Source organism: Oncorhynchus masou, chromosome 17 (genome assembly GCF_036934945.1).
Source record: "Oncorhynchus masou masou isolate Uvic2021 chromosome 17, UVic_Omas_1.1, whole genome shotgun sequence".
Lineage (NCBI taxonomy): Eukaryota > Metazoa > Chordata > Actinopteri > Salmoniformes > Salmonidae > Oncorhynchus > Oncorhynchus masou.
In genome coordinates, this window is record NC_088228.1 from 6,046,367 (window position 1) to 6,062,419 (window position 16,053).

Below are 16,053 nucleotides of genomic sequence, written 5' to 3' on the forward strand. Positions count from 1 at the left end.
GGACTATCTGTTGCTATTTGTTTCTGCCAAGTCATTATTTCCCCTGGGGGTTAGCCTTGCAATAACCAAGTGGTAAGACACATAGCCCTCTATATTTAAATGTTTCAGATACACTCCGACAGGTGTCTGCATCACATACAGTATCTTCTATTGACATTATCTTCTATTATTTGTCCACATGTCTGTTTTTCAGCATAAAGTCCTCTGTAGCCACTTAGTGTGGACACCAGGTGAGACCACACACACAGTAACAGTCTCTCTCCTTCACTTCATCCCTCTCCCCCTTCTCCCTAAATCCTCTGGGTTATATCAGCTGTTTTGGTGAACCCCTCCCGCATCTGAACTGGCTGATACAGGGGGCACAGCATGATCAGAGGTGAGAGGTCACTTGGTCGGGTCAACAGGAAGTATTATTAAAGAGATGTAGTAGTCCCAGAGTTAATGATCCCAGGTCAGTTTATATTATACAGGAAGTATTATTAAAGAGATGTAGTAGTCCCAGAGTTAATGATCCAGGGTCAGTTTATATTATACAGGAAGTATTATTAAAGAGATGGAGTAGTCCCAGAGTTAATGATCCAGGGTCAGTTTATATTATACAGGAAGTATTATTAAAGAGATGTAGTAGTCCCAGAGTTAATGATCCAGGGTCAGTTTTGCATTTCACCTCCTGATGATTATGATGACTGACCGTGTTAGAATAAAGAAAACAAGGCTTAACCATGTTCTTTCTCTCTATCCATCTGTCTCTCGTCTGCAGATATGTTTTGATGTGAGAGAGGATGCCAGTCCCGTCATCGCCACCTCACACCCTCTTAAGATAACCTTCGGGCCAACTGGGGGCCCAAGGCTGGTTAGGAGACACCGCAATTGTGATGAACTGAGAGAATATTAGGGTAGCACTGTAATTCATTAATCATATACTGCCTGCCACTGTTCTCACCTCTCTCCACACCGTCTTTCATCCTCATTTTATAATGCACACCATATGTACATTGAGGTACAGATTGAACTTCTATTTACAATATAATATTACAATTATCATAATTATAATGCATGTATTATGTATTTATAACACCTGGATAATGAACTTCTTTCAATAAATTGATCATTAGAAAACCATTTTGCAATTATGTGAGCACAGCTGAAAACTGTTGTCCTGATTAAAGAAGCAATAAATCTGGCCTTCTTTAGACTAGTTGAGTATCTGGAGCATCAGCATTTGTGGGTTTGATTACAGGCTCAAAATGGCCAGAAACAAAGACCTTTCTTCTGAAACTCGTCAGTCTATTCTTGTTCTGAGAAATGTAGGCTATTCCATGCGATAAATTGCCAAGAAACTGAAGATCTTGATGAGATACAGCACCTTCAGAAAGTATTCACACTCCTTGACTTTTTCCACATTTTGTTGTGTTACATCCTGAATTTAAAATGTATTAAATTTAGATTTTGTATCACAGACCTACATACAAAACCCCTTAATGTAAAAGTGGAAATATGTTTTTAGAGATTTTTTACAAATTAATAAAAAATGAAAAGCTGAAATGTCTTGAGTCAATAATTATTCAACCACTTTGTTATGGCAAAGCAAAATAAGTTCAGGAGTAAAACTATGCTTAACAAGTCACATAATACATTGTATGGACTTACTCTGTGTTCAATAATAGTGTTTAACATGATTTTTGAATGACTACTGTCAATCTTCTAGGTGAATGGAATAAGGCGGAGTCAGGCGCAGGACACAGGTATGAGTAAAGCCACGATATTTACTCAAATTCAACAATAATCCAACAAGGATAAACATAAACAATCCAGAACACGGAACACGGAACCACTTTACAAAAACAATCACGTGAAGAACAACAGGGGAAGCCAGTGGGTTAAATAAGGAACACTGATTATGGAATGGAAACCAGGTGAGTATAATGAAGACAAAACAAAACGAAAATGAAACATGGATCGCTGGTGACTAGAAAGCCGGTGATGTCGAACGCCGCCCGAACAAGAAGAGGGACCAACTTCGGTGGAAGTCGTGACAACTACCTCGTCTCTGTGCACCACACATAAAATTATCTGTAAGGTCCTTCAGCCAAGCAGTGAATTTCAAACACAGATTCAACCACAAAGAGAGGTTTTCCAATAGCTCAGAGATGGGCACCTATTAGTAGATGGGTAAAAATAAAAAGCAGACATTGAATATCCCTTTGTGCATGGTTAAGTTATTCATTACACTTTGGATGGTGTATCAATACACTCAGTCACTACAAAGATACAGGCGTCCTTCCTAACTCAGTTGCCGGAGAGGAAGGAAACTGCTCAGGAATTTCACCATGAGGCCAATGGTGATGTTAAAACAGTTACAGAGTTGCTGTGATGGGAGAAAACTGATGGATCAACAACACTGTAGTTACTCCATAATATTAACCTAAATGACAGAGTGAAAAGAAGGAAGTCTGTACAGAATACAAATATTCCAAAACATGCATCCTGATTGCATTAAGGCACTATAGTAAAACTACAAAAAATGTGGCAAAGAAATTAACTTTATGTCCTGAATATAAAGCGTTATATTTGGGTCTAATTCAACACAACACTTCACAGTGTACCACTCTTCATATTTTCAAGAATGGTGGTGGCAGCGTCATGTTATGTGTATGCTTGCCATCATCAAGGACCAGGGAGTTCATGATAAAAAGAAACAGAGTAGAGCGAATCATTGGCAAAATCAGGAAAACTTGGTTCAGTCTGCTTTCCAACAGACACAGGGAGACAAATTCACCTTTCAGCAGAACAATAAACTAAATCACAAGGACAAATCTACACGGGAGTTGCTTACCAAGACAACATTGAATGTTCCTGAGTGGCCTAGTTACAGTTTTGACTTAAATTGTATTGAAAATCTATGGCAAGACTTGAACATGGCTGTCTCGCAATGATCAACAACCATCAACAACAAACAAGAATCAAGGTGATTCTTACAACTATTGAATCAGGGCTGTGAATATTTGTGTGAATGAGCTATTGCTGTATTTCATTATTAAATAGATTTGCAAAAATATCTAAAAACATGTTTTCACTTTGTCATTGTGGGGTAATGAGTTTAGATGGGTGAGAAAAAATATAAATTGAAGCAATTTTGAATTCAGGCTGTAACAACAAAATGTGGAATATACGTCGAGTGATATGAATATTGTCGACGGATCGGACTACTTTTGGGGTCTCAAAACATCTGACAAATGTCTATTTTAGAGTTAGTGACTAATTCTTGGTAGCCTTTTGATGTCATCTGTTCTGTGCCTCTCCTCCCTGTTGTGCTCACAGTCGTAAGGTTTGTTCTAATTGATGTGATTTAGACTCTACCATCTGCAGGTCTGCACGTCCTTGACCATTCTGTGGCAGGAAAGGGGAGTTGCCCCGACCATCTCTTACAGACTCAGATAAAAACCACCAGACTTGTACAAGGTAAATTGGGTGTTTCGTCAATGTAAACTTCCACAAGGAGGTGTCAATGATATTCCTCACTGTAGGATCGTTGGTCTAGATTGCTTTACTTCCCCTCGCTCTCTTCCGAAGGGAGACACCCAATCTGACACGAGGTGGCAGGGGGGAACTACGCTGGTGTACATCTCTGTGATTACCAACTTCATAGAATGATTTTTTTAAACCTTTATTTAACTAGTTAAGAATAAATTCTTGTTTTCAATGATGGCCTAGGAACAGTGGGTTAACTGCCTGTTCAGGGGCAGAATGACAGATGGATGCTAGCAAAGAATAGCTCTGTAAACATTACATAATGAGATAGCTTTGGTCTTGACTGACTGCTCTGGGGTTTGAACTTGCAACCTTCCGGTTACTAGTCCAATGCTCTAACCACTAGGCTACCCTGCCGCCTCACTTCATAGAACAAGGGAAGAAAAAAGGCCACATGAATACAGCCAATGATACTATTTTGCTGAAAATGTTGCATCATACACTTTGGTCATATAATGAATCCCAGTTGAGAGTGGCAGGGTAGCCTAGTGGACTAGTAACTGGAAGGTTGCAAGTTCAAACCCCTGAGCTGCCGAGGTACAAATCTGTCATTCTACCCCTGAACAGGCAGTTAACCCACTGTTCCTAGGCCGTCATTGAAAAAACAAATTTGCCTAGTTAAATAAAGGTTTAAAAAAATATTATATGGTTGTTATGATGGCTTATAGCAAGTGTTAGAATGCTCTATGAGGCATTATGTTTGTGCCTCGTAGAAAGTGTTAACTTTTTGGGGGGGTTTATTGTCTTCCACGACAAGCTTTCTACTGCTAATAGTTGATAACATTATTTAATAGGAACCAGTGTTTTTCAGTTAGGCAAAGAGAAGAAGAGCATCACTGTTAGAATAGCCGTGGGTATTACATAAAGCCATAGCCAGGACAGGATGGCAGTCAGTCAAGACCAAAACCATCTCATTATGTAATGTTTACAGAGCTATTCTTTGCTAGCATCCAATTTAGCATCCTTTTGTTTTCAGGAATGTCTCTTCTTATGCCCCCCTTATGAGACAATGGGACAAGCATCAGACCGGAACACCTTTTCAGTCATCGGTATTACCATACGACAAAGTCCGAGGGGATAAAATCAAATCTATTCAGGACGTTTTGCCAATCCGTTTCTAAATAAACCCACACTGATCAATGGGCTTCTCTGTACCACGTCGTTGTCATCCCCTTTCATGTTAAAATAACTTCTGAAGAAACCTACACTCGATCCCTCCGATGTCAACAACTACAGACCAGTATCCCTTCTTTCTTTTCTCTCCAAAACTCTTGAACGTGCCGTCCTTGGCCAGCTCTCCCTCTATCTCTCTCAGAATGACCTTCTTGATCCAAATCAGTCAGGTTTCAAGACTAGTCATTCAACTGAGACTGCTCTTCTCTGCATCACGGAGGCGCTCCGCACTGCTAAAGCTAACTCTCTCTCCTCTGCTCTCATCCTTCTAGACCTATCGGCTGCCTTCGATACTGTGAACCATCAGATCCTCCTCTCCACCCTCTCCGAGTTGGGCATCTCCGGCGCGGCCCACGCTTGGATTGCGTCCTACCTGACAGGTCGCTCCTACCAGGTGGCGTGGCGAGAATCTGTCTCCTCGCCACGCGCTCTCACCACTGGTGTCCCCCAGGGCTCTGTTCTAGGCCCTCTCCTATTCTCGCTATACACCAAGTCACTTGGCTCTGTCATAACCTCACATGGTCTCTCCTATCATTGCTATGCAGACGACACACAATTAATCTTCTCCTTTCCCCCTTCTGATGACCAGGTGGCGAATCGCATCTCTGCATGTCTGGCAGACATATCAGTGTGGATGACGGATCACCACCTCAAGCTGAACCTCGGCAAGACGGAGCTGCTCTTCCTCCCGGGGAAGGACTGCCCGTTCCATGATCTCGCCATCACGGTTGACAACTCCATTGTGTCCTCCTCCCAGAGCGCTAAGAACCTTGGCGTGATCCTGGACAACACCCTGTCGTTCTCAACCAACATCATGGCGGTGGCCCGTTCCTGTAGGTTCATGCTCTACAACATCCGCAGAGTACGACCCTGCCTCACCCAGGAAGCGGCGCAGGTCCTAATCCAGGCACTTGTCATCTCCCGTCTGGATTACTGCAACTCGCTGTTGGCTGGGCTCCCCTGCCTGTGCCATTAAACCCCTACAACTCATCCAGAACGCCGCAGCCCGTCTGGTGTTCAACCTTCCCAAGTTCTCTCACGTCACCCCGCTCCTCCGCTCTCTCCACTGGCTTCCAGTTGAAGCTCGCATCCGCTACAAGACCATGGTGCTTGCCTACGGAGCTGTGAGGGGAACGGCACCGCAGTACCTCCAGGCTCTGATCAGGCCCTACACCCAAGCAAGGGCACTGCGTTCATCCTCCTCTGGCCTGCTCGCCTCCCTACCATTGAGGAAGTACAGTTCCCGCTCAGCCCAGTCAAAACTGTTCGCTGCTCTGGCCCCCCAATGGTGGAACAAACTCCCTCACGACGCCAGGACAGCGGAGTCAATCACCACCTTCCGGAGACACCTGAAACCCCACCTCTTCAAGGAATACCTAGGATAGGATAAGTAATCCTTCTCACCCCCCCCCTTAATGACTTAGATGCACTATTGTAAAGTGGCTGTTCCACTGGATGTCAGAAGGTGAATTCACCAATTTGTAAGTCGCTCTGGATAAGAGCGTCTGCTAAATGACTTAAATGTAAATGTAAATGTAAGAATACATTACATGTTTTACTGGAGGACCTACGAACTATTGACCAAGCTCAGATGAAAACAACAAACTGAATGCATTAGCCAACTGTAGTTGAACACAAAGAGTGGCTATTAGTTTAAATGTGATTTGGATGAGCTGGATCTTTTTATTTTTTTATGGGCAGGTTCATTTCTACACCTTTCTCAGGTGTATTCCCTCATCACAGTGTGTGTCAGATCTGACACCACAAGTACCAGAGTCTGCACGTGTGTAAGTCTTAGAAACGTTCCATATGTTTGACAGGAGAGAGCTCAATCCGGTTTCTTATGTTTGGACTACACTAAAGTAAGACCATAATCCCCCAGTTTTAAGGGAACAACCGATCTAGCAGGGGGGGGGGATGGTAGAGTTTTCCTTTAAGGGAAAAATATAGATTTTTCCATTTGCTGTATTATATCCATGTTGGTTTAACATCAGGGACAGTTTAACATCAGGGCCAGTTTAACATCAGGGCCAGTTTAACATCAGGGCCAGTTTAACATCAGGGCCAGTTTAACATCAGGGCCAGTTTAACATCAGTGCCCGTTTAACATCAGGGCCAGTTTAACATCAAGGCCAGGTTAACATCAGGGCCAGTTTAACATCAGGGCCAGTTTAACCTCAGGGCCAGGTTAACATCAGGGCCAGGTTAACATCAGGGCCAGTTTAACACCAGGGCCAGTTTAACATCAGTGCCAGTTTAACATCAGTGCCAGTTTAACACCAGGGCCAGTTTAACATCAGTGTCAGTTTAACATCAAGGCCAGTTTAACATCAGGGCAAGTTTAACACCAGGGCCAGTTTAACACCAAGGCCAGTTTAACATCAGGGCCAGTTTAACATCAAGGCCAGTTTAACACCAAGGCCAGTTTAACATCAGGGCCAGTTTAACATCAAGGCCAGTTTAACACCAAGGCCAGTTTAACATCAGGGCCAGTTTAACATCAAGGCCAGTTTAACATCAGGGCCAGTTTAACATCAGTGCCAATTTAACATCAGTGCCAGTTTAACACCAGGGCCAGTTTAACATCAGGGCCAGTTTAACATCAGTGCCAATTTAACATCAGTGCCAGTTTAACACCAGGGCCAGTTTAACATCAGTGCCAGTTTAACATCAGTGCCAGTTTAACACCAGGGCCAGTTTAACATCAGGGCCAGTTTAACATCAAGGCCAGTTTAACACCAGTGCCAGTTTAACATCAGTGCCAATTTAACATCAGTGCCAGTTTAACACCAGGGCCAGTTTAACATCAGTGCCAGTTTAACATCAGTGCCAGTTTAACACCAGGGCCAGTTTAACATCAGTGCCAGTTTAACATCAGTGCCAGTTTAACACCAGGGCCAGTTTAACATCAGGGCCAGTTTAACATCAGTGCCAGTTTAACACCAGGGCCAGTTTAACACCAGTGCCAATTTAACATCAGTGCCAGTTTAACATCAGTGCCAATTTAACACCAGGGCCAGTTTAACACCAGTGCCAATTTAACATCAGTGCCAATTTAACATCAAGGCCAGTTTAACATCAAGGCCAGTTTAACATCAGGGCCAGTTTAACACCAGGGCCAGTTTAACATCAAGGCCAATTTAACATCCTGGATTCAGAGTCTGCCAACATACAGTACTTTTCCAAAGGTACAACAACACAGTGGAACATGTCATGTAGAAGCACATTGCCAACAGTGGACCCTTCCTCATATACCCCAGTAACCGAAAGGTTGCTGGATCGAATCCCTGAGCTGACAAGGTAAAACATCTGTCGTTCTGCCCCCTGAACAAGGCAGCTAACCGTCTGTGAAGACGTGGATGGCGATTAAAGCAGCCCTCTCTGATTCAGAGGGGTTGGGTTGTGAAAGACACATTTCAGTTGAAGGCATTCAGTGGTACATCTGACTAGGTATCCCCCCTTTCCCTTCACGGTGACTCATTAAATTGTTTCCAAGGTTCTGGGTCCCAATAGCATGTGAAGCCAGATGACTCCATTTTACTATTAGAGCACGTAACTGCTCTAGTGCTTTAAATAAACAGTCTGTACTTTTTTTAGGGGGGGGCCCAGACGGGGGCCTTCGCTCCATATTGGATCGTATCTGTGGTACAGACCATCCAGTGATAAGACAAAAACAGTGATAGGACACACACAGGGAACCAAATACCAGGAAGCCAAGCTGATGCATTCAATTCGCTCCAGTGTTCAGTCTGGTTGAAACCCGGCTACCATAACAACCAGGCTTATGCCATACAGACAGCATGGAAATGGTTCCTGTGACCTCACAGTTCATCTTGTACGACCACAAATGAATATTAAAGTCCTAATATGTAATTTCAACAGCCTGACCTTGAACACTGTGTTTGGCAAGTTCAGAAATGGGGCAAACTCTCTCAAAAAATAATTAATAGACAGAGCTACGGATGCAAGGGTTGACGGTCAATGAGATGGACATAATTCGAAGTATATTTTGAAGCTATACATTGTATACATGCAGTGAGTGTACAAAACATTAAGGACACCTGCTCTTTCCATGACATAGACTGACCAGGTGAATCCAGGTGAAAGCTACGATCTCTTATTGATTTAACCTGTTAAATCCACTTCAATCAGTGTATATAAAGATATAAAGAGACAGGTAAAAAAAATATATATATCTAAGTCTTGGACTGTGTATGTGTGCCATTCAGAGGGTGAAAGGGCAAGACAAAAGATGTAAGTGCATTTGAACAGGGTATGGTAGTAGGTGCCAGGCTCACTGGTTTGTGTCAAGAACTGCAACGCTGCTGGATTTATCCCCCTCAACAGTTTCCCGTGTGTATCAAGAACGGTCCACCACCCAAAGGACATCCAACCAACTTGACACAACTGCGGGGAGCATCCCGTTGGACTGCTTTAGACACCTTGTAGAGTCCATGACCCGATGAGCTGAGGCTGTTGTGAGGGCGAGGGGGGGGTCAGTGCATACATTACATATGGTATACTTCACAAACACATATTACAAAAAAAAATCAAAAACTAGAAAAAAAACTAAAAACCTACCTCTGTCCTTTCCTACCTCTGTCCTGCCCTACCTCTGTCCTGCCCTACCTCTGTCCTGCCCTACCTCTGTCCTGCCCTACCTCTGTCCTGCCCTACCTCTGTCCTTTCCTACCTCTGTCCTGCCCTACCTCTGTCCTGTCCTACCTCTGTCCTGCCCTACCTCTGTCCTGTCCTACCTCTGTCCTGCCCTACCTCTGTCCTGCCCTACCTCTGTCCTGCCCTATCTCTGTCCTGCCCTACCTCTGTCCTGCCCTACCTCTGTCCTGCCCTACCTCTGTCCTGTCATTGCCTATACTTTTTATATGTACAGTGTGTCAATGCTGGAGAAAAAAAGGGCCTATATTGACAGATCCATACACTACATCTCTTTAAGGATACCCAGAAAACATGCCCACATTGGCACCATATGGGCTCGATGCAGGCTAAAATATTGGCCCCACGTAGCTTGCCCACATTGGTTGTGGAGAAAAGTAACTAATAAATGCCATCTAGCAGATGCCTTGTTCCAAAGCCATTTAGACTTATTAGTGCGTGCATATAGTATGAAATGGGAATCTAAACCACAACCCTGTCATTGCAAGCGCCATGCTCTACCAACGGAGCCACACAGGACCTACAGAGGCTTTGGGAAACCCAACCCTCGTTGGTTAGCCAATCAGGCGGGTGAGTTTGCCCTATAAAACATCCCGTTCGGGTTGTTTTGTGACAGGAAGACAAAGGACAAAGGGGAGATTGCATGTGCCAGTCTGTTGTGTGTATGTTGTTTGCCCAGATCCGACAATGAGACTGCTATTAACCTTTGGCCCAGTAATGGGCTGTTTTTGTGGTTTCTCCTCAGGATTAGAAATCCAGTGTACTTTCTAATGAGAACAGCTTTGTTGTCGCGAAAGCAGTGTGAGTAATGCTGAACCTCAAAAGGATGAGATCTAGGTCACCTAAATAGGGAAATATTCCTAATTCCTTCCTAATTACAGCGTTGGAAGTGTTATATAAAGTTACAAGTTGTTCTGAAAATATGAAATGGTTAAAAAAGTTAACTCCTTTATGACATCACGCAAATTTATTCATGAACCAGATTAAACAGAGAGGGAAGACATTGACTGTGTTGGAATATCCATACTAACACACGGTATACTACATACTTAATGAGTATTTACTACAGTTAGTGTGAGTATTCGAACACAGCTCGTGTCTGTGTCCCAAACAACACCCTATTCCCTAAATGGTGCACTACTCTTGACTTAGAGCCCTGGTTAAAAAGTAATACACTATGTAGTGAATAGGGTGCCATTTTGGGAAGCACCCAGTATTAGCCTGTTAAACTCAGACCCAGTACCGGATTCAGCCCCCCATAAAGGCCATAAATCTATGCACTATGCTCATTTGCATAGAGTATGCTCGATTTACCAAAAGTGCAAACATTTAGTATGCATGGACACCCTGATGGTCATTGTAAAACAATGCATTTACTTCTGCATCCATTTTACCTTGTACGCATCATCCACATGCGCCGTTTAGCTAGGTCATCGTTTACAATAGGAAAAGTGAATTGGAAAAGACGTTACAGGTTTCCTAACCTGTCTGTGTCTTATTTTTTATATTTTTTTACTCCATAACTTCAACGCTGATTGCTGCGGTCACTTTAAGACGTCAGGCTTGACAATTCGTTCAGCCATTTTGGTACATTGACTCACTATAAAAAACCAGACGCAACTGGTTTCAAGTGGCCAAGAGACGTCATGTGATCTCGTACCGCTATCTAGTGGACAAACTGGGAATCGGACAGGATATATATATATACAACAATGGATAGATAAGAGACTTCACCTTTCTCCTCATATGTATAAAGTAAGAAGAAAAATAGCACATTAAACAAGCCCTGCGTTTTTACAATGCTATGTTCCTATGGGAATTTGCACATTTAGAGAGCCACCATTACGTAAAAGATCGATCAAATGGTTTTTTTCTTTATTTTTTCTAAAAATACTTTTGGAACAGTAAATGGTGACATGTTATTTAAAATCTTGACTTTTAAATCTCTTATTCTCCAACATGGGGACAAACGGTGCATTTCTGTTTTTTGGGGGGCTCTGTAGTAGTGACATTGTTTCGTCACCTTTCACATTGTTTTGACACCTTTATCAGAATCCCACAGTTATTACCTTTGTAACACTACTAAGCATGTATTTGTTGGCCGTATAGTTTTAAAACTGAAATGTGCTTTATGAGAGTAGTATATAAAATATTAATTGCTTAGAAAAATCCAGCAGAGGGTGTCAGAGTTAAAGAGGGTTACTATAGCTTGGTGTTCTGATGTGAGGTCAGAGTTAAAGAGGTTTATTGTAGCTCGGTGTTCTGATGTGAGGTCAGAGTTAAAGAGGTTTATTGTAGCTCGGTGTTCTGATGTGAGGTCAGAGTTAAAGAGGTTTATTGTAGCTCGGTGTTCTGATGTGAGGTCAGAGTTAAAGAGGTTTATTGTAGCTCGGTGTTCTGATGTGAGGTCAGTGTTAGAGGTTTATTGTAGCTCGGTGTTCTGATGTGAGGTCAGAGTTAAAGAGGTTTATTGTAGCACAGTGTTCTGATGTGAGGTCAGAGTTAAAGAGGTTTATTGTAGCTCGGTGTTCTGATGTGAGGTCAGAGTTAAAGAGGTTTATTGTAGCTCAGTGTTCTGATGTGAGGTCAGAGTTAAAGAGGTTTATTGTAGCTCGGTGTTCTGATGTGATGTCAGAGTTAAAGAGGTTTACTGTAGCTCAGTGTTCTGATGTGAGGTCTGAGTTAAAGAGGTTTATTGTAGCTCGGTGTTCTGATGTGATGTCAGAGTTAAAGAGGTTTACTGTAGCTCAGTGTTCTGATGTGAGGTCTGAGTTAAAGAGGTTCATTGTAGCTCGGTGTTCTGATGTGATGTCAGAGTTAAAGAGGTTTATTGTAGCTCAGTGTTCTGATGTGAGGTCTGAGTTAGAGGTTTATTGTAGCACAGTGTTCTGATGTGAGGTCTGAGTTAGAGGTTTATTGTAGCTCAGTGTTCTGATGTGAGGTCTGAGTTAAAGAGGTTTACTGTAGCTCAGTGTTCTGATGTGAGGTCTGAGTTAAAGAGGTTTATTGTAGCACAGTGTTCTGATGTGAGGTCAGAGTTAAAGAGGTTTATTGTAGCTCAGTGTTCTGATGTGAGGTCAGAGTTAAAGAGGTTTATTGTAGCTCGGTGTTCTGATGTGAGGTCAGAGTTAAAGAGGTTTACTGTAGCTCGGTGTTCTGATGTGAGGTCAGTGTTAGAGGTTTATTGTAGCTCAGTGTTCTGATGTGATGTCAGAGTTAAAGAGATTTACTGTAGCTCAGTGTTCTGCCGAATCCACTGATTTGAAGGGATGTCCACATACCTGTGGTAAATTCAAATGATTGGACATGATTTGGAAAGCCACACACTTGTCTATATAAAGGTCCCACAATTGACAGTGCATTTCAGAGCAAAAACCAAGCCATGAGGTTGAAGGAATTGTCCGTAGAGCTCTGAGACAGGATTGTGTCGGGGCACAGATCTGGAGAAGGGTACCAAAACATTTCTGTAGCATTGAAGGTCCCCAAGAACACAGTGGCCTCCGTCATTCTTAAATGGAAGAAGTTTGGAGGTCGTTTTGTGCCTACCTCAAAAAAAGGGGTTAAATATGTGTACAAAATATATATAAATATGCTAGATGTAGGACAGACACTTCAAAAACGTATTCCTTATTATTTATTTTTTTGTATGTGTTATTCCCATGCATTTGTATGGGATATGGTATTAAAGGCCAAATTCAATATTTAATTATAATGTTTTATATATATTTGTATATATACCTAAAGGGCTCCTAAAATTCCAAATCAAATAGTTAAATGCTCCATGGTTTGACTGCCAATGTTTTTAACGAACGAAATAATTACTTGATGTCCTCGACTCGCTTTGGTTGCTTGCTGTTGATCCCTTTCCACCTGAAGGTGGCAGAACACAGCTAAATGTTGATATTGTTTAAAACGCCAACGACGGAGAAGGATACGTTTTCCCTTCTTCCTGTTTATAGTATTTCCTGTTCCGGTTTTCTAAACGCGTAAACAGAGGTTTGAAAACATACATTTGGCATTTGCTTCCAAAAGAGCAAAGATTGTTTTTTCCCTCTTAGAAATAGCTTAGGTTTAGATTTTTGGAAATGCACAGACCGGATTTCAGACAACCCAGTCCGGGCGGAATGGGATCGCGAGGTGGTTTCAGAAGCCCGACAGGATTCGACAACAGCGCGGTGGGAATGCATCCTTCTCCACCGTGGGGATTTCGTGGTGGTCCCCCTCCGTCTTTTGGACCGCCTAGATTTGGCCAGTTTGATAATACTTCTCCAAATACTCCTCCAAGAGACTTTAGTGGTAACGGTAGTAGGGGTTATCACGGTGGAAGTGGGGGTAAAGGAAGATTTAACAACGGCTCGTCTCCAGCGTATACACCGCGTAGACAGAATCCGAGTCCTCGTGGCGCTTCGTACAGAAATTCTCCATACCATTCACAAAGTCCTGGACAACATATGGGTTATCAGGTAACTATTGAATGTTATTTTGTTGTTGCTTACACTTGGTGACTAAGTAACCCTTTTTGTTATAAATTGTCATTTATTTTAGCGCCTCTGGTCTGTGTACTCGTAGATCCGGTTTTGTTTCACCTGTTATTTCCCATTCGGACACCTCCGAATTGACGCAGGCACTGTGTAATTAACGTTACACATTTGATATAACAAATATATTTGTCTGTCCAGCGATAACCTAAATGATTCGTGAGTAGAAGACGAAGAAACGCCATTTTTACCATCAGTATGATTTGAGTAGATCGTATGTTTTGGCGTTTGTCTCATTTATTTTTAGTTTCGATACCACGGCGCTTCTGTTTCTCACACGTGTCTGTAATTGACCTCCCGACGCCACCGTCATTTTATTTAGTTAGTCTAATTGGTTTATAGTTTCGATGTCTCATAACGTGATGGTTCTTTCCCCTGAAGGGTTCCCCTCGGCATTCCACTCCGTTTGGGCCGCGTGGTGGCAGAGGCCAGGGGGCACAAGGTGGTGTGGAGAAGTTTTACAACGCTTCTATGCTGCAGGACCCATGGGCTAGCCTACAGCCAGTGCCGGTCACGAGCACAACCAGCTCCCAACAGCAAACCACACATACAGGCAGGCCAGGGAGATATTTCAACTAGGACTTTCCCCTTCAAACCATGCAGATGAGGCCTCAAACCTTTCCGTTTCATATTTGCCCTGTCCTTTCTTTTGTTTCGGACTATTACCAAAAACCATTGAAGTGTGGTAAAGTTGCCTATAACACAGACTATATAGTACAGCAGTCTTTGAAGATGTCAGAGGATTCACCAGCAATTGTTAGCGGACACACTGTCCACTATCTGAAGCTTTTTTCCAGCACACCTTTACTTTTTAAACCTGATTGTGAGACTTTCTCAATTTCAGGGCAAATGGCAGCATACTAAAAACCAAACACAGGGAATCAATTATATTCAAAAAATTCTTTAGTGAATTTTTTTTGTTTTATCCATTTTGCAGGCTAGTTTAATACCATACATGGTATGTCTGTGTGTACCTTTTTAATCACATGTTTCCCGTTTTTAACATTGTGTCAGTATAAAGTGTTGATTAGTAAGGGGACCTTTTTATTTATTTTTACCCCTCAGAAGGACAGCTGTGAATCTCTAGGTCTGTAGCCACAAAGCATATCCCAGTAGGAATACTGCTCTACAATCAGTGTTGCCTTTTTTTAAAATAAAACCATAGTGAATAAGATTACGTGGACAGATCCTAGATCAGCACTCCTACTCTGATGTTTTTGTGGATACGGGCCCTGATCTCCACAGGTTAGCATTGCATTGGAAGAACTGATTAATTAGTTGGGTCTAGCCTGTTATGGACTGTATAAACCTCATTTGTTCTAGGCCTATTTCTAATGATATTACATGTGAAATGTATTTTACTGGTGTTTCAAGATGGGCAATATAAACCAGTGACTCGTCACTGCCTCAGGTTTCTACATGTGTAAATATGTATTCTGAAGGATATGTGTTTTCTTATTGTCGAGAAATATCATTTGGAAGTTTGGTGTAATTGTTTGTAGTAAATTCAAAAAAATTGTAAAAAACGGTTGTGATTAGTTTGACTTAAGACAATTGCCCGCAGTGTATCACCATTGCCCTGTGTGGGGTGCAGTCTTTTGGATGGGATGTTAAATGGTTGTCCTGACTCTGGTCATGAGGTGTTAACCCTGATGTCCTGGCTAAATTCCCAACCTAGCCCCATTTCCATCAAGGCCAACTAATCAACCCCCCCCCTCTCATTTCTAATTGGCATATCACTCCTCACCTGATGGGTGGTGAGCGTTGGTCGCTGTGCATCACCCAGGTGGGCGAGGTGATTGTCGTCATACTATGTGAAGTGCTTTGGGTACCTCAGTTGATAGTAAAGCGTTAAATAAACCTGATCCGTTTATTACTTCGTTATGATTGGCCAAAGACTTAGGCCTACTCAATTATGTAAATGCATGAGTGGCTTCCTTATATAATCTGTTAACTTTTAATTCTCCATATGATTTTACAAATTGACATGGTGCTTGTCCCTTATGCAACAGTACTACATACTTTTTGTCTTATGTATATACACTCACATGTGAACATGTAGTTTACTCTGGTTTGAAATTTCTATTAAAGATTGCTTTAACTTTTATAGCTGGTCATCTTGTAAGGTTGTCCCAAG

At 42.3% G+C, this 16,053-nt stretch overlaps 1 protein-coding gene across 1 annotated transcript; it reads left to right on the plus strand.

Moving 5' to 3' along the window:
* Positions 1-13,316: 13,316 nt before the first annotated feature.
* On the plus strand, positions 13,317-16,023 carry mplkip (M-phase specific PLK1 interacting protein). The gene is made up of 2 exons (XM_064992090.1): positions 13,317-13,841; positions 14,298-16,023. The coding sequence occupies exons 1-2, from the start codon at positions 13,464-13,466 to the stop codon at positions 14,493-14,495; spliced, it is 576 nt and encodes a 191-aa protein (XP_064848162.1). The 5' UTR covers positions 13,317-13,463; the 3' UTR covers positions 14,496-16,023.
* The last annotated feature ends 30 nt before the right edge of the window (positions 16,024-16,053 follow it).